The sequence below is a fragment of the Helianthus annuus genome, chromosome 5 (genome assembly GCF_002127325.2).
Source record: "Helianthus annuus cultivar XRQ/B chromosome 5, HanXRQr2.0-SUNRISE, whole genome shotgun sequence".
Lineage (NCBI taxonomy): Eukaryota > Viridiplantae > Streptophyta > Magnoliopsida > Asterales > Asteraceae > Helianthus > Helianthus annuus.
Window position 1 is genome coordinate 21,441,273 of NC_035437.2, and position 24,914 is coordinate 21,466,186.

Consider the following 24,914-nt stretch of genomic DNA (forward strand, 5'->3'; position numbering starts at 1 on the left):
TGTACACACCATAGTGCAATTAGTTGTATATAAGTATGGTATAAGTTTACGGTAACAAACTAATAATCAAATGGAACTTATTGACTGTTAAGTGGTAATGCATATTTGTGTGGCCGTTACTGTGCGAATAAGATAAATCGAGTCTGTATTGAATATGTAGTTTAAGTCTGTTTAAATGAATGAACATGTCAATCGAATGAGTCATTCGATTGACTGTGTGTCATAAGTTTGACTAAGGTCAAACGATTGAGCCTTTCATTTAAACAATATCAAACGAATGAACCAATCGATTGGTGATGTCAATCGATTGAAACCCATTCAACTGTAGCTCCCAGTCAATTGAGGATGTCTATAAATAGACATGTGTTTGTTTGATGATATGAGTTTTGTTAGAGATGAGAAATCACACTTGATTTCTCACATAGCTTAACGATGTAAACTCTTTTGGTATTAAATAACAATCTGTGTTGATTCGTTCTTATCATGTTTATCTACTGTATTGAGTTCTATATATCAAATTACTTTCGTCTTGAACGTATTTAGACATTAATCATAGGACTCAAAATTTTAACATTAAATCAGTAGTGTATTAAACTCATGTGGGACATACATATACACACACAAAAGATAATATTAACAAAATATTAAATAAATTAAAGACAAGTGATACAAAGGAAATTCTTCATTGTATTAAATCAAGAAAGTCGCCCAACCCCAAAATGACCAAAGAACCCCTATTTATAGTACATAGGGCGTACCTATTACAAACCGGGCCACAACCCAACCATATTCTATCTAAACAAGCCCAAAACATCATAACTAGCCCACAATACCAACCCACTACTAATCTGTACAAGACAAGTATAAACCTACTAAATTATATCCTAACATGTTTAAACTAGAAGAAATATTGTTTGGAATTGTCGAATGAGTTTGACTATTTTGGTTGTAAACCTGTGAATACACCCATTGAACTAAGTCATGTTGTAACTTTTAAAATAAGTAAAAGTCAAGAAAAATTAAAGAACATAACTGCGTATAAAAAATTGAAAGGAAAAATAATTTACTTGTCATTAACTAGACCAGATATTAGTTATGTTGTACAATATCTGAGTCAGTTTATGCAAGCTACTTTAGAGTCTCATTTGCAATTTGCATTAACACTTTTAAGGTACCTTAAATTGTCACCTAGTAAAGGTCTGTGTTTTAGGGAAGGTTAAAGTTTCAATTTGAAGTGTTATGTTGATTCAGATTAGGCAAAGTGCTTAGTCACTAGAAAATCAGTAACAGGTTTTTGTATTTCTTAGGAGATTCGCTAATCTTTTGGAAAAGTAAAAACAAAGCACTGTGTCCAGGTCAACTGCTGAAGCAGAGTATAGAGCTATGTGCTCTGCTATTTGTGAATTGTTGTGGATTGCAAATGTTTTGAAGGGATTAAAAGTGATTTGTGAATTGCCTATAACAGTTTTTTGTGATAGTCAATCTGCTATATCTATAGCAGAAAATCCTGTGTTTCATGAACGAACCAAACATTTTGAAGTCGATTTGCATTTTTTGAGAGAAAAGGTTGCAGCTGGTATAGTTGTGCCTGAAAAGATTGATTATGAGGATCAATTGGCTGACATCTTTACAAAAGGCTTATGTACTGCATAACATGAGTTAATGTGTAACAAGTTGAGATAGGTCACCTGGTTCTCACATATGAATGACGGGGGGATTTTAAAATGAATACCCGGTTAATTCATATGTTTCAGTTTTAATTGTGGTAACTTATTATGTTGGTTAAGTCAGTTATGTGCATGTGTTATAACTGGAGGGCTTAAGTGCAAGAGTGATTAAGGTTCAAGGGTTACGATCATCTTGAGGCATATTCCAGGGTGTTTATTTTAACTTATGATTAAGGAGGTATATAAGTGAACATATAGGGTTCACTATGTGTAATTTGGTTGTTCTTGAGTCTGATATTTTCCTCTCTAGTGGTTAGGGTTTGTTTGAGTCGTTGAATCCTTTGAGATTCTAGTTTTCTTTGTATGTTGATCAACTGATCAGTTGATCCTATTGAACATCTGTTCATTGTAGATCTTACAAGTTGTAAGACCAAAGGGTTACCTATGAGTTACCTCTGCCCCAAACATATAACAAATCAACAACCAATTAATTAACCATCAGTTATATTCAACCAACACAACCTAATGATGCACCAATAGATAGATTAGGCCACTTTAATGTATATTTGTCAATCAGATGGCCCATTATTAATATTATGGGCTTTTTTGGCTTTGTGTTTTGGTTCATGTACATTTGAGTGGATCATGCAAGTGTTAATCATCTAAGATTCTATTGTTATCTATTGTACCATATAATATATACTTGCCAAATGTAACACCTCGAAAATTCCTGTTCAATAGAATAAAGACACGTGTCATGGAGGACACGTGTCAGGAACCCGGATCAAGTAAATAGATGTATGGTAGGGTTTTAAAAAGGGCGTCATGTTATTAAAAATACCTCTGAACGGCCCAAGGGCGACATGTTATTAAAGCACCTCTGAGCGACCCGAATTTTAAGTCCCAAGACCCATCAATTGTGTGACGAAACATCTTATATACTAACCGGATTGTTCTAAATAAATGGAGTTCCATCTTTTATACGGAAATTGGATTATTGGGAATGTTACTTCAAAACTCTAAATAAAATTCTGATTTTAACCTTTGTTTAAAGGCAATTGGAAGTGGTTAAATAAAATTGCCCAATTATTAAAGAATCCAAGACCTTCTTGTTATTTCCGTCATTTATATCCCATAAGAATCCAAAATTTTGAAGGGAGCATGGTAGAAGGCATGCAAGCATGCAAGGTCTGAGTTAATGGGCCCTACATTGCAGTAAAAGCATGGGGATTCCGACATTTCAAGGTTGCATGGTCAAGACTTAAAAGTTCCCAAACTTTTGTCTCTGGTCATCGGGTACGGACCGCAAGGCCTTTGGCTTACGGTCCGTAAGCAGGGTACCTGGGCATGTTCCGCAAGGGTCGGTTACGAACCGTAAAGGTTTAAGCTTACGGTCCGTAAGAGGAGCATACGGACCGCAAGACCTTGTGCTTACGGTCCGTAAGAAGGTCGCTGGCAGCAGAAAATGGACAGTTGCCTGTTCAGCCTGTTAACCGACTTAAAACGTAAAATTTTGAAACCATGGGCTTGCTAGGCAGTAAATAGCTCTCTAGGGACACCTGGGATCATCTCCTTAAGGTTTGACTTCGTGATTAATCATAATGTGCTCTGTCAAATCACGAATTAAAGATACCTCTAAGTAGGTAATTAAGTGGGTAACAAATCCTTAAAAGGGTATTTCCAGATTCCCACTCTAAGCATGTCAATTGTCGAGTCAAAGCTAACTATAAAAAGTCAACAGGATGCTTAATTTCAAATTAATACATAATTAGCAATGTAGGTTGCATGTAACCTGTTTGAACATTAATATAACTTGGTAATAAGTATAAGAACATGTTCCAACATGTTCAACTCGACAATTTTCTGTTTAGACCCGGTTCGGAACCGAAAGTCGCATAGTTTGACTTTCGCTTTGACTTTCAGTTCTGACCCGTTTTAGTCAAGATTAAGATTTCCTTAGAGCTTCTTTTGGACCTAATAACATGTTAGTATATCCTCCAGTGATTATACAACTCGGTTCATTAGATATCTTGTTCATATGCATGATTCCGTTAAATGCACATATGTTGACCATTATGCCCAAAGGTCTAAAAATCATGATTTTTGAAAATATAAAAGGGTAGACATCTTAGTTACTGAATTATAAACTTGTTCCCAAAATTTGACATCAGTTTGAAGTCTAGATTAAGAGTTATGCTCATTAGCGTAATTAGAAGCCTTCTTAGTGAATAATTAGCGTAATTAACGCATAGCCTATTTAAACTTAGATTTTATACAAAAACTTTATACCCTACTGTTATAACATGATAAACTAAGTATAAATACTGATTTATTCAGATATAAGACTCAGAATCTTAGTTTAACTCTTTTATACCCTTTAAAATGACCAAAATACCCTTATAAGGCGTAAATTGAATTTAAAACCATTTGGGGCATAATTGGGCATACCTTACTGATATTACAACACATTTGGTGCATATAATCTCAGGAAACTTGCATATGACTTATATGGTTACTTGTTACGCACTTTCGCGTTCGGATCGGCTTGTGTGACTAGTTCACGCATATTAGCCGAAACGGGTCAAATCATATCATCTTAGTCTCTAAATCCAGAATGTGTTTAGTTTACCCATGTAATACAAGTATCCAAGCTTGTAGGGTCTAAGTCACATTCCTTTTCGGTTTTTCGCCTTCCTTGCGATTAAACCATATTTATTCTTCAAAACTAACCGGTCTAAGCTTAGGCTATGTTAAAGACCCGTTAGGATTCTAATAGGTTATTATAAACCTTCGTTCCAGAATAGGAGCCCAGTAAAAGACACTTGCATTTTTGCTTTTGTGGTTTATACTTGCTCAGGTAAATACTTTTAACTTATTTTCCCTATACGGGCTTGGGGGTACGGTATATAAAATACCGCTTGGTCGGGCAATTGACCCCAACTCATTAGTAGTTGGGTATTATCAATGTGACCCGTTTGAAAACTTGGTTTTGTTTGTTTTACGCCTTTGGGAGCTTATTGACCATGTCCCGGATATCCTTGGCATCATTTTTGGCCACGACCTTGACACCCGGGTGTAGGCGTACACCCGGTATTATGTCCATTATTAAGGTATAAACGTTGGCTTCCCGCCGCGGACTTATACTAAGTGGTGTGTCAATTAACCTTAAACCCGACACGACTCGGGCGACTGAACGCATAACGAACATGTAATTCTTTTACAAGATTAACTTTGATTAATTATTCCCAAGTTATAAAATGTTTTGTGCCTTGTGCATTCAAATCAATTTTTAAAACCTTTTCAAAATGAGTCAGTTAAATTGTATTTACCAGTGTAAACTGACGTATTTTCCCCAAAAAGATTAAGTGCAGGTGCTATACGTAATAGGCTGGTCCCTCCTTAGCATCATAGAGTCTCGCAAGCTTTGGGATGCATTTATCTGTTGAACAATTTTCTCCTTTTATTCCGATCCGCCTGTGGATCTATTTCGACTACTTGTGATACTTAAATATTACATTCGATGGTTGAAATAAATCTATTTCTTTTGCTTCCGCTGTGCATTATAATTTGTGTTGTTTGACTATGATGATATCAACTACGTCACGTTAATCCCCCACCGGGCCCACCGGTGACACGTGGAAAATTCGGGGTGTGACAGGTTGGTATCAGAGCCAACACTGAGTGAATTAAACACTAGCCTTTTGTGTTTAATCTCAGTGCACAAATTGCACATTCTTCGAGCTCCAAGTCTAGACATTGAACATAGGACCAACTCTGTTTTGTTTTATTTTGAGTCTTTTATAATTATATTGTGGTTGTTATTTAAATCATGTATGCAGGTCATCATGCCACCAAGATTTCTCCGCGTTCGAGGCAAGGGACCCGTCACGGGTCATGATCACGAAGCCGGGCCTTCGCACCGGCGAACCCCATCCATTACTATGAGCACCAGCCCGCAAGAGCCATGGAGGCTCTATATTGAACCCGGGAGACGGTCAGTTTCCCTTAGCTCTTCACCTTCTTACCAGCACTCCTTTGGGCCCTAATCAGAAAACGAGCCCAACGACCAACCACCAGCCCTTATACCTCTGCAGAGATCCAACTCTCACCACTCCTTTGGTGACCCAACCCCAACCTTCCAGAGCCGGTTCAATCCGGCCAACGTTTTTCCAGAACCCGTGGGTTTTAACCCACTTGGACCGGAAGACCACTTCTCTGGGGATAACGATATGGACGAGGATACTGACCCTATGGAGCCTGCTACGGGGACGCCCAACCACCCGATAGAGATCTCTAACGGATCATCTTTCCACGGATCGCCTTATCGCGGTCTAGACAGCTACGAGGAGAGGTTCCGAAACATCGATTGGTATTTTACCCCCTCACACCACTCGTCCCCCTACCAGCAGCAACAACAGCAGCAGCAACAGCAACAGGATCCTTCTCAGGATTCTCGTTTCGTGGCAGTTACTCCGCCACCACCACCACCAGTGGAACAGCAGCCGCCTCCGGAGCCACCGAGGCGGAGGAGGTCAAACGCACGGATGTCCGTGCGAGGGGGTGTCCGCATCAGCACACCCCAACCATCAAGTGGCAGCCATTATCCGCCACTTCAGGAGGAAGAAGAAGAACCACAATTGGGGGGTCCATCAAGCCCCATTCCAGAAATCAACTCAGTACCTGTGGCACCACCGTTGGGTTTCGATAACCCAATCCCTGCTTACGCCGGTTCAGCGGCGTATAATCCTTTTGAGCAACCGGCGCATACCCACTACAACTACAACTACGCTAGTGTGGATCCATATCAGGAAGCATGGGATTACAACGCTAGTCACCCAGAGGGGCCTTATGGTGGCCTATGGACTACTGGCTACCCGACTTTTGGGTACCAACATCCGCCACCTCCTCCACCTGTGTATCAGCCGCCACATCCACAGATAATTCCTCCAGAACGCCAGCAAGAAGTCCTTGAGAGGCTAGACCGTTGTGAACGGGAGATTCAGACTGAGCGCAGACACAACAGAGGATTCTTCAAAGGACTATCAGATCTAATCAAGGGAAAGTCCAAAAGGAGGGACTATTGAAGATCCTTTTTATTTTTAATTAGTTGTAATTCAGTCCCTGCGTGGAGTTTTTGCTTCAGTATTCAGCTCCTGCGTGAGCTTGTTATTTTGTACTCTGCTCCTGCGTGAGCATGTTTGGTTAGTTAACCCCTGCGTGGGTTTGTTCTTGAATTCCGCCCCTGCGTGGGCATTTGTTTTTGTAGAAGTCCCGTTTTGGGCAAATGTTGTACTTGTTTAAGACAATTTATGAGATGGTTTAATTAAGTTTTCATTTTGATTAATTATCTGCATGAAATATGAAAATTAATGAAAATTAAAAGGATCTGCCATTATATTAAATTTGGTAAAATCTAAAGAGAATCAAGACCTAGCCTTTTGGTTTATAAAACAAGGCCAAGATGGTAGTTCCATAATTAGGTTAAGATCCATAATTAACATCTCAATTTAGGACTATTCTGCGTTGATTATTAAAGAATCTTGGAGGTAAAACCTAGCCTTTGTGTTATTGCAAACCTGGTCAAGATGGTACAACCCACACAATAGATTCCAATTATTAACATCTGTTAGTATGTTAATGATTTTGGCAAACTGTGAATCAGTACAGTCACACAGGCCATCTCTCATAAAGGGTTAATTTTAAATTCCCTTAATTATTTAACCACTTCTTTGAAGTGAAGTGCCTGTGGGCAATAATTAAATGTCCTCCGTGACTAAGGACAGTGGTAGCTTATGACTCCCTGTTATTAAATGGAAATGAACTATGATTCAACCTAACACACCTAGATACTATAAAATCTTAATTATTTATTTTAACTGTCCTTGTGACTAGGCCTTGTGCCAATAATAAAGTATCATAGGATAATAGTAAAATCCTAATGTTTTAACGAATTAACCTAAAATGGCAATTTAAAACCTTGGTTAATAAAACATAAAATACTATAAGAGCCTTTGAGTTAAAACCTTGTCCATCATTTATATGTAGCAATTGAAGCTACATGGCTGGATCAGAGGAAGTCAATAGCCATCCGGTAGGGAACCGTGATGATGCAAAATTCCTAGTAACTGGTGCTGAGTTAAAAGTAATTGTGAATGATGTGGTTGCAAAAGCCTTAGAACGACAGTACAGTGAGTACAGTGAGACCTGTAGTAGAACCTTACCTACACCGCATGCTAAACCAAAGAATCATTCTGAAGCTTACAACAAACCACCACCTACTCCACCCAAATCTAACAAAGATGATGACCGACACTCCTCGAATGAAAACAGTGTTCACCCCAAGAAGATTGTGTTTGATGAAGCCCCACGTGCTAAGGGTTGCACGTATAAGTATTTTGTATCTTGTAAACCTCGGGAGTTTACTGGAGAAAAAGGGGCAGTAGACTGCATGACATGGCTTGATGAGATAGAGACAGTGGTAGACATCAGTGGTTGTGCTGAAAGGGATATGGTTAAGTTTGCATCCCAGTCTTTCAAGGGTGAGGCTCTAGCTTGGTGGGGAGTGTTGATCCAGGCTTCTGGAAAGGTTGCCTTGTACAATATGTCTTGGAAACAATTTGTTGCTCTTGTCAAGGATAACTACTGCCCTCAGCATGAGGTTGAACGAATAGAATCTGAATTCCTATCTTTGGTTATGAAAAACCTAGACTGCCAGGCATACCTCACCAGTTTCAACACCTTGTCCAGAATGGTTCCTTACCTGGTAACCCCTGAACCCAAGAGAATCGCGCGTTTTATTGGGGGTTTAGCCCCAGAAATCAAGGCTAGTGTGAAGGCCTCTAGACCTATCACATTCAGATCTGTAACCGATTTATCTCTGTCCCTCACTCAAGATGCAGTGAGACTAAGAACCTTGAAGAATGCGGATTCTGACAAGAGGAAACGTGAAGATGATAATTCACGTCGATCGAGCAAGAAACATAGGGGAAACCGTGACAGTAAGAAGGGATCTGAGGCCAGGAGGAGCAAGCAACAGTCGGGCGATAGGCCCAAGTGCAAGGTTTGCAGGAAGCACCATTTTGGGAGGTGCAGGTTCGAACAGAAATCCCAACCCAAGATGTGTGGGATATGTAAGTCTTCTGAGCACAGAACTCTTGAGTGCAAGAAGTTGAAAGATGCAACTTGTTACAGTTGCAATGAAAAGGGGCACATCAAGACCAACTGCCCAAAGAATGTCAAGAAGACTGAAGATGGGAAGAAGACCAATGCCAGGGTCTTCCAGATGAATGTGCAGGAGGCCATCCAAAACGATGACGTCATAACTGGTACGTTTCTCATTAATGACGTTTACGCCAGAGTATTGTTTGATTCTGGAGCAGATAAATCGTTTGTGGATAGTAAATTCTGTGAGCTATTAGGATTGCCTGTTAAAGCCTTAAGTGCAAATTATGAGGTAGAGTTGGCAGATGGAACTTTAGAGACCGTCTCAACTGTATTAGATGGATGTGCTATATCCATTAGGAACCACTCTTTTCCTCTTTCCCTGCTACCCTTTAAGTTAGCCGGTTTCGATGTAGTATTGGGCATGGATTGGTTATCGCATAACCAAGCCCAGATTGTATGCAATAGGAAGCAAGTAGTAATCAAGACTCCATCCGGTGAGCCTCTCACCATTCAGGGAGATACACATCATGGATTGCCTGAGCAAGTGTCTATGCTCAAAGCATCCAAATGTTTGAAGAATGGTTGTGTTATCTATATGGCACAAGTGACCATTGATGAACAGAAGCCCAAGATTGAGGACATTCCCGTTATCTCGGAGTACCCTGAAGTTTTTCCAGAAGAACTGCCTGGTTTGCCACCAGACAGGCAAGTGGAATTCTGGATCGATATCATTCCTGGAGCTGCACCTATCGCTAAAGCACCTTATAGACTAGCACCTACGGAGATGAAGGAATTAAGAACACAGCTAGACGATTTGATAGCCAAGGGTTTCATTAGACCTAGTTCGTCTCCTTGGGGAGCGCCGATCTTATTTATCAAGAAGAAAGACGGTTCGATGCGATTATGTATCGCTTACCGAGAGCTTAACAAGGTTACTATCAAGAATAGGTATCCTTTGCCCATGATCGACGATTTGTTTGATCAACTTCAAGGGGCAAGATATTTCTCCAAGATAGATCTGAGGTCGGGATATCATCAGTTGAAGGTTAAGGACGAAGATGTGCACAAGACTGCGTTTAGGACTCGTTATGGTCACTACGAGTTCCTAGTGATGCCTTTCGGGCTCACTAACGCACCTTCCGCATTCATGGATCTCATGAATTGCGTCTGTAAGCCATATTTGGACAAGTTTGTCATCGTCTTCATCGACGACATTCTCATTTATTCCAACAATCAAGCTGACCACGAGAAGCACCTCCGTTGCATTTTGAAATTGCTTCATCAAGAAAAGCTATATGCAAAATTTTCAAAATGTGAATTTTGGTTGAGAGAAGTCCAATTTCTTGGACATGTGGTCAGTGAGCGCGGTATTCAGGTGGATCCCGCTAAAGTTGAAGCTATCATGAATTGGCAGGAGCCAAAGACGCCTACGGAAATCCGCAGTTTCCTAGGTTTAGCAGGCTACTACAGGAGATTCATCGAGAATTTCTCAAGAATTGCAGCACCCCTAACTTTGCTGACTCGCAAGAATAGCAAGTTCAATTGGGGACCTAAGCAGCAAGAGTCATTCGACATTTTGAAGCAGAAATTGAGTAACGCTCCCGTGTTGACGTTACCTGATGGGATTGATGAATTTGTAGTCTACTGTGATGCATCACACACCGGAATGGGTTGTGTGTTAATGCAGAAAGGCAAGGTCATTGCCTATGCTTCACGACAGTTGAAGGTGCATGAGAAGAATTACACCACCCATGATCTGGAGTTGGGTGCCATTGTATTTGCACTAAAGTTGTGGAGACACTATTTATATGGTACCAAATGTGTGATCTATTCCGATCACAAAAGCCTCCAACACCTGTTCAACCAGAAAGAATTGAACATGAGACAGCGACGTTGGATGGAAACTCTGAATGATTATGATTGTGAAATCAGATACCATCCAGGCAAGGCTAATGTAGTCGCAGATGCCTTGAGCAGAAAGGAGAGGGTAAAACCAATCAGGATCAATGCCAAAAGCATTGAAGTCAGGAACAGTCTAAATGAAAGGTTGTTAGCCGCACAGAAAGAGGCAGTATTAGAAGCTAACTACCCTAATGAAAAGCTAGGAGTAACTGAAGAGCAGTTATCATATGGCAAGGACGGAATCCTGAGACTAAATGGAAGAATATGGGTTCCTGTTTATGGAGGACTTCGAGACGTCATCCTTAAGGAAGCCCACAGCTCCAGATATTCCGTTCATCCTGGAGCGGATAAGATGTACCAGGATGTAAAGGCAAATTATTGGTGGATAGGCTTGAAAAAGTCTATAGCCACCCATGTGGCTAAATGTCTGACGTGCGCTCAAGTTAAGGCCGAGCATCAGAAACCGTCAGGATTGCTACAACAGCCTGAAATTCCCACTTGGAAATGGGAAATGGTAACAATGGATTTCATCACCAAGTTGCCTAAGACGCAGAAAGGAAATGACCCTATTTGGGTGATAGTTGATCGACTGACCAAGTCAGCACATTTCCTACCCATTAGAGAAACTTTCAGTTCTGACATGCTAGCCCAACTGTACGTGGATAAGATTGTATCCCTGCATGGCGTACCAGTATCTATCATCTCCGATAGGGATACCAGATACACATCTCATTTCTGGAAGAGTTTCCAAAAGTCCCTGGGTACGCAATTGAATTTTAGTACAGCTTATCATCCCCAGACGGATGGGCAAAGTGAGCGTACTATTCAAACCTTGGAGGACATGCTTCGTGCATGCGTGATTGACCTAGGAGGAAGTTGGGATAGACACTTACCTCTGATCGAATTTTCCTACAATAATAACTACCACACCAGCATTAAGGTTGCGCCTTTTGAGGCATTGTATGGTAGAAAGTGCAGAACACCCATTTGTTGGGCAGAGGTAGGAGACGTTCAGTTATCAGGACCAGAATTAGTCCTGGAGACAACGGACAAGATTACCCAGATTAGTGAGCACCTAAAAGTTGCCCGTGATAGGCAAAAGAGCTATGCTGATGGTAAGCGAAAATCCCTCAAGTTCGAGGTTGGCGATAAAGTTTTGCTCAAGGTATCACCATGGAAAGGGGTAATGAGATTTGGCAAGAAAGGTAAGTTAAGCTCGAGGTATATCGGACCATTCGAGATCATCGAATGTGTAGGATCGGTGGCTTACAAGTTGAACTTACCAGAGGAGCTTAGTGGTATTCATAACGTGTTCCACATCTGCAATCTGAAGAAATGTCTAGCTGATGAATCGCTAGTCATACCGCATACGGATGTGCATATAGACGAAAGCTTAAAGTTTATAGAAAAACCTGTGTCGATTGAGTACCGGCAGGTAAAGAAGCTTCGAAGGAAGTATGTACCCATTGTCAAGGTCAGATGGGAGGGCCGCAGAGGTCCTGATTATACGTGGGAGTTAGAATCCACGATGAAGGAGAAATACCCTCAATTGTTTCAGTAAATCTCGAGGTCGAGATTTCTTTTAAGGGGGTGAGGATGTAACACCTCGAAAATTCATGTTCAATAGAATAAAGACACGTGTCATGGAGGACACGTGTCAGGAACCCGGATCAAGTAAATAGATGTATGGTAGGATTTTAAAAAGGGCGTCATGTTCTTAAAAATACCTCTGAACGGCCCAAGGGTGACATGTTATTAAAGCACCTCTGAGCGACTCGAATTTTAAGTCCCAAGACCCATCAATTGTGTGACGAAACATCTTATATACTAACCGGATTGTTCTAAATAAATGGAGTTCCATCTTTTATATGGAAATTGGATTATTGGGAATGTTACTTCAAAACTCTAAATAAAATTCTGATTTTAACCTTTGTTTAAAGGCAATTGGAAGTGGTTAAATAAAATTGCCCAATTATTAAAGAATCCAAGACCTTCTTGTTATTTCCGTCATTTATATCCCATAAGAATCCAAAATTTTGAAGGGAGCATGGTAGAAGGCATGCAAGCATGCAAGGTCTGAGTTAATGGGCCCTACATTGCAGTAAAAGCATGGGGATTCCGACATTTCAAGGTTGCATGGTCAAGACTTAAAAGTTCCTAAACTTTTGTCTCTGGTCATCGGATACGGACCGCAAGGCCTTTGGCTTACGGTCCGTAAGCAGGCTACCTGGGCATGTTCCGCAAGGGTCGGTTACGAACCGTAAAGGTTTAAGCTTACGGTCCGTAAGAGGAGCATACGGACCGCAAGACCTTGTGCTTACGGTCCGTAAGGAGGTCGCTGGCAGCAGAAAATGGACAGCTGCCTGTTTAGCGTGTTAACCGACTTAAAACGTAAAATTTTGAAACCATGGGCTTGCTAGGCAGTAAATAGCTCTCTAGGGACACCTGGGATCATCTCCTAACTATCCTAGACTATCTTGGCATGATCTAAAGCCTCTTAGTTCACTATAAAAGGGACTTGAGTGGTGACCATTTAGGACTTGCTCATTCACACTTCACTCAAGGGCACTCTTGGAGCTTTCCTGGTCAGCAGCCCATTTTCTTTAGGTCCCTAATCCTTCTTAGGACTCTTGTAAGTGCTCTTAACCTCCTTTAATCCATTCTAGCTTAACTAATTAAGTAAAAGTCAAACCATCGTAATTAAGGTTTGACTTCGTGATTAATCATAATGTGCTCTGTCAAATCACGAATTAAAGATACCTCTAAGTAGGTAATTAAGTGGGTAACAAATCCTTAAAAGGGTATTTCCAGATTCCCACTCTAAGCATGTCAATTGTCGAGTCAAAGCTAACTATAAAAAGTCAACAGGATGCTTAATTTCAAATTAATACATAATTAGCAATGTAGGTTGCATGTAACCTGTTTGAACATTAATATAACTTGGTAATAAGTATAAGAACATGTTCCAACATGTTCAACTCGACAATTTTCTGTTTAGACCCGGTTCGGAACCGAAAGTCTCATAGTTTGACTTTCGCTTTGACTTTCAGTTCTGACCCGTTTTAGTCAAGATTAAGATTGCCTTATAGCTTCTTTTGGACCTAATAACATGTTAGTATATCCTCCAGTGATTATACAACTCGGTTCATTATATATCTTGTTCATATGCATGATTCCGTTAAATGCACATATGTTGACCATTATGCCCAAAGGTCTAAAAATCATGATTTTTGAAAATATAAAAGGGTAGACATCTTAGTTACTGAATTATAAACTTGTTCCCAAAATTTGACATCAGTTTGAAGTCTAGATTAAGAGTTATGCTCGTTAGCGTAATTAGAAGCCTTCTTAGTGAATAATTAGCGTAATTAACGCATAGCCTATTTAAACTTAGATTTTATACAAAAACTTTATACCCTACTGTTATAACATGATAAACTAAGTATAAATACTGATTTATTCAGATATAAGACTCAGAATCTTAGTTTAACTCTTTTATACCCTTTAAAATGACCAAAATACCCTTATAAGGCGTAAATTGAATTTAAAACCATTTGGGGCATAATTGGGCATACCTTACTGATATTACAACACATTTGGTGCATATAATCTCAGGAAACTTGCATATGACTTATATGGTTACTCGTTACGCACTTTCGCGTTCGGATCGGCTTATGTGACTAGTTCACGCATATTAGCCGAAACGGGTCAAATCATATCATCTTAGTCTCTAAATCCAGAATGTGTTTAGTTTACCCATGTAATACAAGTATCCAAGCTTGTAGGGTCTAAGTCACATTCCATTTCGGTTTTTCGCCTTCCTCGCGATTAAACCATATTTATTCTTCGAAACTAACCGGTCTAAGCTTAGGCTATGTTAAAGACCCGTTAGGATTCTAATAGGTTATTATAAACCTTCGTTCCAGAATAGGAGCCCAGTAAAAGACACTTGCATTTTTGCTTTTGTGGTTTATACTTGCTCAGGTAAATACTTTTAACTTATTTTCCCTATACGGGCTTGGGGGTACGGTATATAAAATACCGCTTGGTCGGGCAATTGACCCCAACTCATTAGTAGTTGGGTATTATCAATGTGACCCGTTTGAAAACTTGGTTTTGTTTGTTTTACGCCTTTGGGAGCTTATTGACCATGTCCCGGATATCCTTGGCATCATTTTTGGCCACGACCTTGACACCCGGGTGTAGGCGTACACCCGGTATTATGTCCATTATTAAGGTATAAACGTTGGCTTCCCGCCGCGGACTTATACTAAGTGGTGTGTCAATTAACCTTAAACCCGACACGACTCGGGCGACTGAACGCATAACGAACATGTAATTCTTTTACAAGATTAACTTTGATTAATTATTCCCAAGTTATAAAATGTTTTGTGCCTTGTGCATTCAAATCAATTTTTAAAACCTTTTCAAAATGAGTCAGTTAAATTGTATTTACCAGTGTAAACTGACGTATTTTCCCCAAAAAGATTAAGTGCAAGTGCTATACGTAATAGGCTGGTCCCTCCTTAGCATCATAGAGTCTCGCAAGCTTTGGGATGCATTTATCTGTTGAACAATTTTCTCCTTTTATTCCGATCCGCCTGTGGATCTATTTCGACTACTTGTGATACTTAAATATTACATTCGATGGTTGAAATAAATCTATTTCTTTTGCTTCCGCTGTGCATTATAATTTGTGTTGTTTGACTATGATGATATCAACTACGTCACGTTAATCCCCCACCGGGCCCACCGGTGACACGTGGAAAATTCGGGGTGTGACACCTAAATGTTTATATATGCCTCATTTATCTTGGATTTCTATTTACTAATAAGATTTCATTCTTTGTAACAATTACGGACAGGTTGTGGTTATGATGGGGATCTTCGCCATTTTTCTTGGCATTGACTGGGTCAACGCCTCAGGTCTGCGTGTGGTTATCACACCGGCACTGCTGGTTTTCTCTGCTAGCCTCTTAGCGCGTGGTTTCCTCCCATGTGTTAAAAACAAAAGGTTTCGTTTAGTCTTACATTATGCTAGATACACCTTTGCCGGTCTGGCACTGATTGTAGTAGCAGCAGTTATGATTTTCGTCAGTGTGAAGAAGGGGGAAGGCTCCAACCCCCCGCCACCGCCATTGCCACCACCTCCGCCTCCACTGCTATTATTGCCACTGCCACCGCCACCGCCACAACCACAACATCTGCCACAGCCACTGCCACTGTCACAGCCACTGCCACAGCCACTTCCACTGCCACCATCACCACCCACCACCCTCACCCCCACCCCCACCCCCATCCCCGTCCCCACCTCTGCCATCGCCACCGCCACTGCCACTGCCACAACCACAACCAACATCGCCAACCCACCACCCTCACCCCCACCCCGACGAGTACCACCCTAGCTGCTGCAAATAATGATCGGTATCTAATAATTAACATATTAGGAAGAAAGGGAAGCGAAGCAACATCTGGACAGTTTATAGTGACTGATTACTAACTAATCTTCAAGGCGGTTGTAAACGTCTCTGCCCCACAAAGTTATCCGGTCACATATCTACTATTTATAGATTCTTATGGATGGATGGAAAGAATGGGGATAATTTACTAGGATTTTAATGTTTAATGTTTAAACTGGGATTTTATATAAACTTTGCTTAGACCCCTTGTGCCGGTTAAAACATAATTTGGTATGTTTAGTTTTAATATCTACTACATCTATACAAGTTTCATGCATCAAAAACATGAAGAAAGTCAACCAGTCTGGTAAAACCAAACATACCAAATCATGTTTTAACCGGCACAAGGGGTCTAAGCAAAGTTTATATAAAATCTCAGTTTAAACATTAAACATTAAAATCCTAGTAAATTATCCCCATTCTTTCCATTCATCCATAAGAATCTATGAATAGTAGATATGTAACCGGATAACTTTGTGGGGCAGAGACGTTTACAACCGCCTTGAAGATTAGTTAGTAGTCAGTCACTATAAACTGTCCAGATGTTGCATCGCTTCCCTTTCTTCCTAATATATTAATTATTAGATACCAATCATTATTTGAAGCAGCTAGGGTGGTACTCGTGGGGGTGGGGGTGAGGGTGGTGGGTTGGTGATGGTGGTTGTGGCTGTGGCAGTGGCAGTGGCAGTTGCTTTGGCTGTGGCGGTGGCAGGGGTGGGGACAGGGATGGGGGTGGGAATAATAGTGGTGGAGGCATGGGTAGTGGGGGTGGCAAGAGCAAGGGTGGGGATGGGGATGGGGATGGGAATAATAGCGATGGAGGCGGGGGTAGGGGCATTGGCGATGGCGGGGGTAGTGGCATTGGCGGTGGCGGGGGTTGGAGCCTTCCCTCTTCTTCACACTGACGAAAATCATAACTTCTGTTAGGGGTGTTCAAAACCGGATATCCGAAAATTCGGATATCCACATTTTGGATATCAGAAAATTTCGGATACCAGATTTCACTATCCGAATCCGTATCCGAAATTCGGATATCCGAAATTTCGAATATCCTATTTTATTTAATTTTTATTTTTTTATTATTATTTTTATATTCAAAACCAGATATTTCGGATAGTTTCGAATATCCGAATATAAGTTTTCGGATATTTTTCGATATTTTAGGATATTTTTCTGATATTTTCGGATATTTCGGATATTTTCAAATATTCGGATATCCAAAAAAAATAAAAATTAAATTTTCGGATATCCGAAATATCCGAAAATTTATAAAATTACTATCCGAATTTTTGGATATTTCGGATTCGGATATCGGATAATTTGGATCGGCTTTTTGGATACGGATAGTTTTGAACACCCCTAACTGCTGCTACCGCAAATTAGTGCCAGACCAGCAAAGGTGTATGTAGCATAATGTAAGACTAAACGAAACCTTTTGTTTTTAACACATGGGAGGATACCGCACGCTAAGATACTAGCAGAGAAAAGCAGCAGTGTCGATATGATAACCACACACAGACCTGGGGCGTTGACCCAGTCAATGCCAAGAAAAATGGCAAAGATCCCCATCAAAACCACAACCTGTCCGAAACTGTTGCAAAGAATGAAATCTTATTGGTAAATAGAAATCCAAGATAAATGAGGCATATAAACATTTAGGCAAGTGTGTGTGTGTATATATATATATATATATATTATATGGTACAAAAGATAACAATAGAATCTTAGATGATTAACACTTGCATGATCCACTCAAATGTACATGAACCAAAACACAAAGCCAAACAGCCCATAATATTAATAATAGGCCACCCCATCCCACCACCACCCCATCCCACCATCACCCAAAAACCTAATGGCTTTAACTCTTTAGTTCAGGTTTCATTTTCTATGTTTTTTTTTTTAGTGGGTTTTTTAGGACCCTTTATACACTTCATATTTTAAGAAGACATTGTATTTGATCCTAATCCCTATCTTTATATAAAGAAGTTATATGTCAAAGTTTGTATAAACAAATGAGTTATATGTACACACCATAGTGCAATTAGTTGTTTATAAGTATGGTATATGTTTATGGTAACAAACTAATAATCAAATGGAACTTATTGTAACTGTTAAGTGTTAATGCATATTTGTGTGGTCGTTAGTGCGCGAATAAGATAAATCGAGTCTGTATTGAATATGTAGTTGTAAGTCTGTTTAAACGAATGAACGTGTCAATCGAATGAGTCATTCGATTTACTGTATGTCACAAGTTTGACTAAGGTCAAACGATTGAGCCTTTCATTTAAACAATATCGAACGAATGAACCAATCGATTGATGATGTCAATCGATTGAAACCCATTCAACTATAGCTCCCAGTCAATTGAGGATGTCTATAAATAGACAGGCCGTTCGTTTGATGAGATAAGTTTTGTTAGAGATGAGAAATCACACTTGATTTCTCACATAACGTAAACTCTTTCGGTATTGAATAACAATCTGTGTTGATTTGTTCTTATCATGTTTATCTACTGTTTTGAGTTCTATATATCAAATTACTTCCATCTTGAACGTATTTAGACATTAATCGTAGGACTCAAAATACTAACATTAAATCAGTAGTGTATTAAACTCATATGTGGGACATACATATACACACACAAAAGATAATAATAAAAAAAATATTAAATAATAGTGGTGGAGGAATGGGTAGTGGGGGTGGCAGGGGCAAGGGTGGGGATGGAAATAATAGCGATGGAGGCGGGGGTAGTGGCATTGGCGGTGGCCGGGGGTTGGAGCCTTCCCTCTTCTTCACACTGACGAAAATCATAACTGCTGCTTGGGGTGTTCAAAATCGGATATCCAAAAATTCGGATATCCGAATTTTGGATATCAGAAAATTTCGGATACCAGATTTCACTAATCGAATCCGTATCCGAAATTCAGATATCCAAAATTTCGAATATCCGATCGAATAGTGAATCAGATATCCGAATATCCTATTTTATTTAATTTTTATTTTTTATTATTATTTTTATATTCAAAACCGGATATTTCGGATAGTTTCGAATATCCGAATATAAGTTTTCGAATATTTTTCGATATTTTCGGATATTTTTCTGATATTTTCGGATACTTTTCGGATATTTTCAAATATTTTCGGATATTTCTGATATTTTGGATATTCGGATATCCGAAAAAAATAAAAATTAAATTTTCAGATATCCAAAATATCCGAAAATTTATAAAATTATTATCCGAATCCGAATCTGAAAATTCGTATATCCGAATTTTCGGATATTTCGGATTCGGATAATTCTGATCGGATTTTTTGATACGGATAGTTTTGAACACCCCTAACTGTTGCTACCGCAAATCAGTGCCAGACCGGCAAAGGTGTATGTACCATAATGTAAGACTAAACGAAACCTTTTGTTTTTAACACATGGAAGAAAACCGCACGCTGAGATGCTAGCAGAGAAAAGCAGCAGTGCCGGTATGATAACCACACACAGACCTGGGGCGTTGACCCAGTCAAGGCCAAGAAAAATGGCGAAGATCTCCATCAAAACCACAACCTGTCCGGAACTGTTGCAAAGAATGAAATCTTATTGGTAAATAGAAATCCAAGATAAATGAGGCATATAAACATTTAGGCTAGTAGATATTATATGGTACAAAAGATAACAATAGAATCTTAGATGATTAACACTTGCATGATCCACTTAAATGTATATGAACCAAAACACAAAGCCAAACAGCCGATCGTATTAATAATGGGTTACGTTATTCTACAAAGGCTCCTAAAAGTAAGAAGTGTTAGAAGTCTTTATAGACTGACAAGTGTCCAAGAACCTAAAACCTAAACCCACTACACCACCACCCAAAACCTAAACAACCACCACCACCCCATCCCACCATCACCCCATCCCACCACCACCCAAAAACCTAATAAGTTTAACTCTTTAGTTCAGGTTTCATTTTCTATGTTTTTTAGTGGGTTTTTTAGGACCCTTTATGCACTTCTTATTTTAAGAAGACATTGTATTTGATCCTAATCTCAATCTTTATATAAAGAAGTTACATGTTAAAGTTTGTATAAACAAATGAGTTATATGTACACACCATAGTGCAATTAGTTGTTTATAAGTATGGTATATGTTTACAGTAACAAACTAATAATCAAATGGAACTTATTGTAACTGTTAAGTGTTAATGCATATTTGTGTGGCCGTTAGTGTGCGAATAAGATAAATCGAGTCTGTATTAAATATGTAGTTGTAAGTCTGTTTAAACGAGTGAACGTGTCAATTAAATGAGTCATTTGATTGAATGTATGTCATAAGTTTGACTAAGGTCAAACGATTGAGCCTTTCATTTAAACAATATCAAACGAATGAACCAATCAATTGATGATGTCAATCGATTGAAACCCATTCAACTGTAGCTCCCAGTCAATTGAGGATGTCTATAAATAGATAGGCCATTCGTTTGATGAGATAAGTTTTGTTAGAGATGAGAAATCACACTTGATTTCTCACATAACATAAAGTCTTTCGGTATTGAATAACAATCTGTGTTGATTTGTTCTTATCATGTTTATCTACTGTATTGAGTTCTATATATCAAATTACTTCCGTCTTGAACGTGTTTAGACATTAATCATAAGACTCAAAATACTAACATTAAATCAGTAGTATATTAAAGTCATATGTGGGACATACATATATACACACAAAAGATAATAATAAAAAAATAGTAAAGAAATTAAAGACAAGTGATACAAAGGAAATTCTTCATTGTATTAAATCAACAAATTGCACATACAAACTAACAAATTCACATGTCATGCATTCAAAGATTAGTTAATAACTAGAACCTCCATGAAGAAAAAAATTGTGATATACACGTACTCAAACAAAGGGGCTGGTTGCGGATGGATAGAATAAATAATGGGTGAAGTTCTTGAGATTAGGAAAATAAAAGTGATTATATATTTTCCTACTAATATAGTATATTAAAATATTTTCTACTTTGATTGTATCGTTTTCATAAAATCTTTATATTAACGTGTTTAGTACACATTTTACTTATATGAATTATTTTTTAGAAAAAAAATCCCATCCTTATAAGAAAACAATTTATATACTATTAATTTGAAACATCTGTTTGCATATTTGGTTGTAAGTTGTGTTTCAATGGTTGTACCTTAATCAAATATCGGTTTTAAGTTGTGCTTAAGTGGTTGTATCTTAATCAAATAATAATGGTTTCATTATCTTACCAAATTCAATCTGTTTTGTATGCATGTATGGTTGTAAATTGTGCTTAAATGGTTGTACCTTAATCAAATATCGGTTTTAAGTTGTGCTTAAGTGGTTGTATCTTAATCAAATAATAATGGTTTCATTATCTTACCAAATTCAATCTGTTTTGTATGCATGTATGGTTGTAAATTGTGCTTAAATGGTTGTACCCTAATCAAATAATGGTTTCATTATCTTACCATATTCAATCGGTTTGATCCATTCAAAGTTGTGTTGTTTTATTTGTAAATTATTATTATTTATAATAATCTAATTAATTTAGCCAAAATCTTGTATAAATATAATTTGCAACATATTGATGCAATGGTTGTTGTAATGTATGCATTATGGTTTGTATAGTGGTAATGATATATATTATATATAGATTACGATGAACCTGTCAAACGAGAAAAAATTGACGCGGGTTAATCGTAACGCGCGAGTCCTAGATAAACTTAGTTATTTTATTATATGTTTTACGTTTCGGTTTTATTTCTTCGCATTAACACCGCAACTTCAGTGTCGGTGGTCGCTGACAGTAGTGTGGCGTTAGTGCTCGCCCCCGTCGCAACGCGGGAGGTGCTTAATAATAGTTAATTTTACATTGTAAATGAACTTAGTGGGTTTTACTGGTCGACTTAACCCATCCCACTCATTCACCTTGACCCTTTTGAGCGTAATGGGTTTAAGCGGTTAGTAAAGGCCATCTCCTTTAAAGAAATATTTAAAAAACCTACTTAAACAACACATTCATATTTATAAAAACATGTTGAAAAACAGCATTTTATAAAAAAAAATAAATCAATTTATAAATAATAAGTCGAACACGATTAGTTGATTATCGAAACGGACCCATTAACTTAGACTTAACACGTTTATTGTAGAACTTAACATGTAGATCTAGACAAACCTTTTAATTGAGATTTGACAAATGTAGACTGAGGCAGACCCGTTAACAAAAAACAACGTTTATAAAAATATGTTGAAAAACAACATTTTATAAAAACATGTTAAAATTTAAATAATAATAATAACAATAATAACTATACGTTGTATATAGGTCTATATGTAGCATATAGCCCCCAATTTTTCTCCCCAACCTTGCTTTTTTACATCCCAAAAATAATACACAATCATTAAATATTGCTATCTTAAAGCATGACAATTAATTTATTATAATAATGATAATAAATAAATAAATAAATTCCAAAAGACCTTTAAAAGTAGTCCGATACTAATATGAAATTCAGATTTAAAATATACAATTACCGATTTTATTACCAACCTTTAGAAGCGATTTGGAGATCGAGAAAGAGTGAAAGACGATCATTCTGATAACATGCCAAGAAAATTAGTGAAACAATTGTTTCTTTCAACGGACAACATCTCCATCTCACTTTATAGACGTTAGACACTTACGATTATGATATTTAATTCTTCTTTGCATAATTTCTGGGTTGATTAAATGCGTGTTTAACATTGTTTTCCAACAACTATTGTACGTTTTTGTGGTAAATCGGATAGCAAGTTAAGTTAACTAGAGGCTTTTGATCCTAATACTACTCTGAAGTGGTTTTTTTATTGATGCTACAAGATTGCACAAACAAAATATATTAATAACAAGAAATAAGAATAAAGTTTCCGTACAAATAACTTTAACGTACTGAACGTACGAATAGCATGAAAAAGGCAAAAAAACGCGGTGACATTTTCGTAATTATTCGCTCGTAGGGTTATTATCAAACTTACTCTACAAATGATCCTGTACAGTAATTTTGTAAAATGTTCTTGTAGAGTAATTTTGTAAAATGTAATTGTAGAGTAATTTTGATCAAAAAACTATACCTCACAAAAAAAACCTAACCCGCCCCCTTAAAAACCAAAAAAAAAAACCTACCCCCCCCCCCAACTAAATGGTAAAACTAAACCATAAAGCTAAACCTCATAACTAAATGCTAAAAAAAATTACAAAATTACTCTACAAGATCAAAATTACTCTACAGGATCATTTGTAGAGTAATTTTGATACACTTGTAGAGTAATTTTGATACATTTGTAGAGTAATTTTGATAATTACCCTACAAGATCAAAATTACTCTACAAGAACATTTTGCAAAATTACCCTATAAAGATCAAAATTACTTTACAGGATCATTTGTAGAGTAATTTTGATAATTACTGATAGAGTGAATTTCAAGTTTTGTCCTTTATATTTAGGCCACTTTGCAAGTTTTGTCCTTTATGTTTAAATTTGACGAGTTTTGTCCTTTAAGTTTAAAAATCAAGCACGTTTTACCCTTTAAGTTTAAAAATCAAACAAGTTTTGTCCTTTATGTTTAAAAAATCAAGCACGTTTTGTCCTTAAAAATCAAGCATAAAGGACAAAACGTGCTTGATTTTTAAACATAAAGGACAAAACTCGTCAAATTTAAACATAAAGGACAAAACTTGCAAAGTGGCCTAAAGATAAAGGACAAAACTTGAAATTCACTCTTACTGATAATTACGAAAATACCATCGCGTTTTTCAGCAAAACATTCGGTTTGTATGTTAAAGTTATTTGTATTTGATCTTTTGTCCAAGAAATAAATAATGAGTGAAAATCACCCTAAACTCTTAAAAATAGAAATGGAAAATGGTCAAGGTGTTCGAGGCTCACAAATTTGTCAAGAGTTCTTCTACTTTATTGTTGATAAATCGTGGACGTCTTTCTCCCACTACACCGTACAACAATCGTAATTCCAACCGCATAATCAAATTATCTAGTTGAAGTGACAAAGATATGCAAGAACAATCAATAGATGAGAGGAGGAAAGTGTTGCATACAAATGAGAGAACAAACTCTTTATTACACGTACAAGAGAGAGGGAATGTGGAAAATATGACAATAATGCTTCTAATGACACATAAATGCTTTTTATTACATTTCATTTGCCATTAGTATTCTCATTATTATTGTTTATTGACTATTATTTCTCAATCACAAGTTATTTCTAACAATCTCTTCACATGAAAAACATTAATAAGCTAGATATATATCAATGACTCGATATTCTAAGATAGTTTTACACATGAAAAACATTAATAAGCAAAATATATATCAATGACTCGATATTCTAAGATAGTTTTACATATGAATTATGGGCCACACTCCCCATATCTTCATCCTAGCCTCTCACTCATCTTTACTCAAATTATTAATTGGCAATCCACACCCCCAAAATCTAATTCGACACCCCGTCGTCGCATATAGGCCCTTGTATTAGCCTATACACAACGTATTAGATTAACTCAAAATCAAGGGCTGACACTATTTTGGTCAAAATTTAACAAAATAATTTAGTGATCATACTTTGTTTTGAGGTAGTGTGCTTTTCAGGGTTTTGTGAATTATGTGAGTAAAATCATGTAGTAAAGGACTGAGGATATTAC

The 24,914-nt window shown here is 37.9% G+C and overlaps 1 protein-coding gene across 1 annotated transcript; it reads right to left on the reverse strand.

The window, feature by feature from the left end:
• Positions 1–15,765: 15,765 nt before the first annotated feature.
• On the reverse strand, positions 15,766–16,092 carry LOC118492073 (putative glycine-rich cell wall structural protein 1). The gene has a single exon (XM_035989844.1). It carries the CDS (start codon positions 16,090–16,092, stop codon positions 15,766–15,768), a length of 327 nt encoding a protein of 108 aa, XP_035845737.1.
• Positions 16,093–24,914: the final 8,822 nt, after the last annotated feature.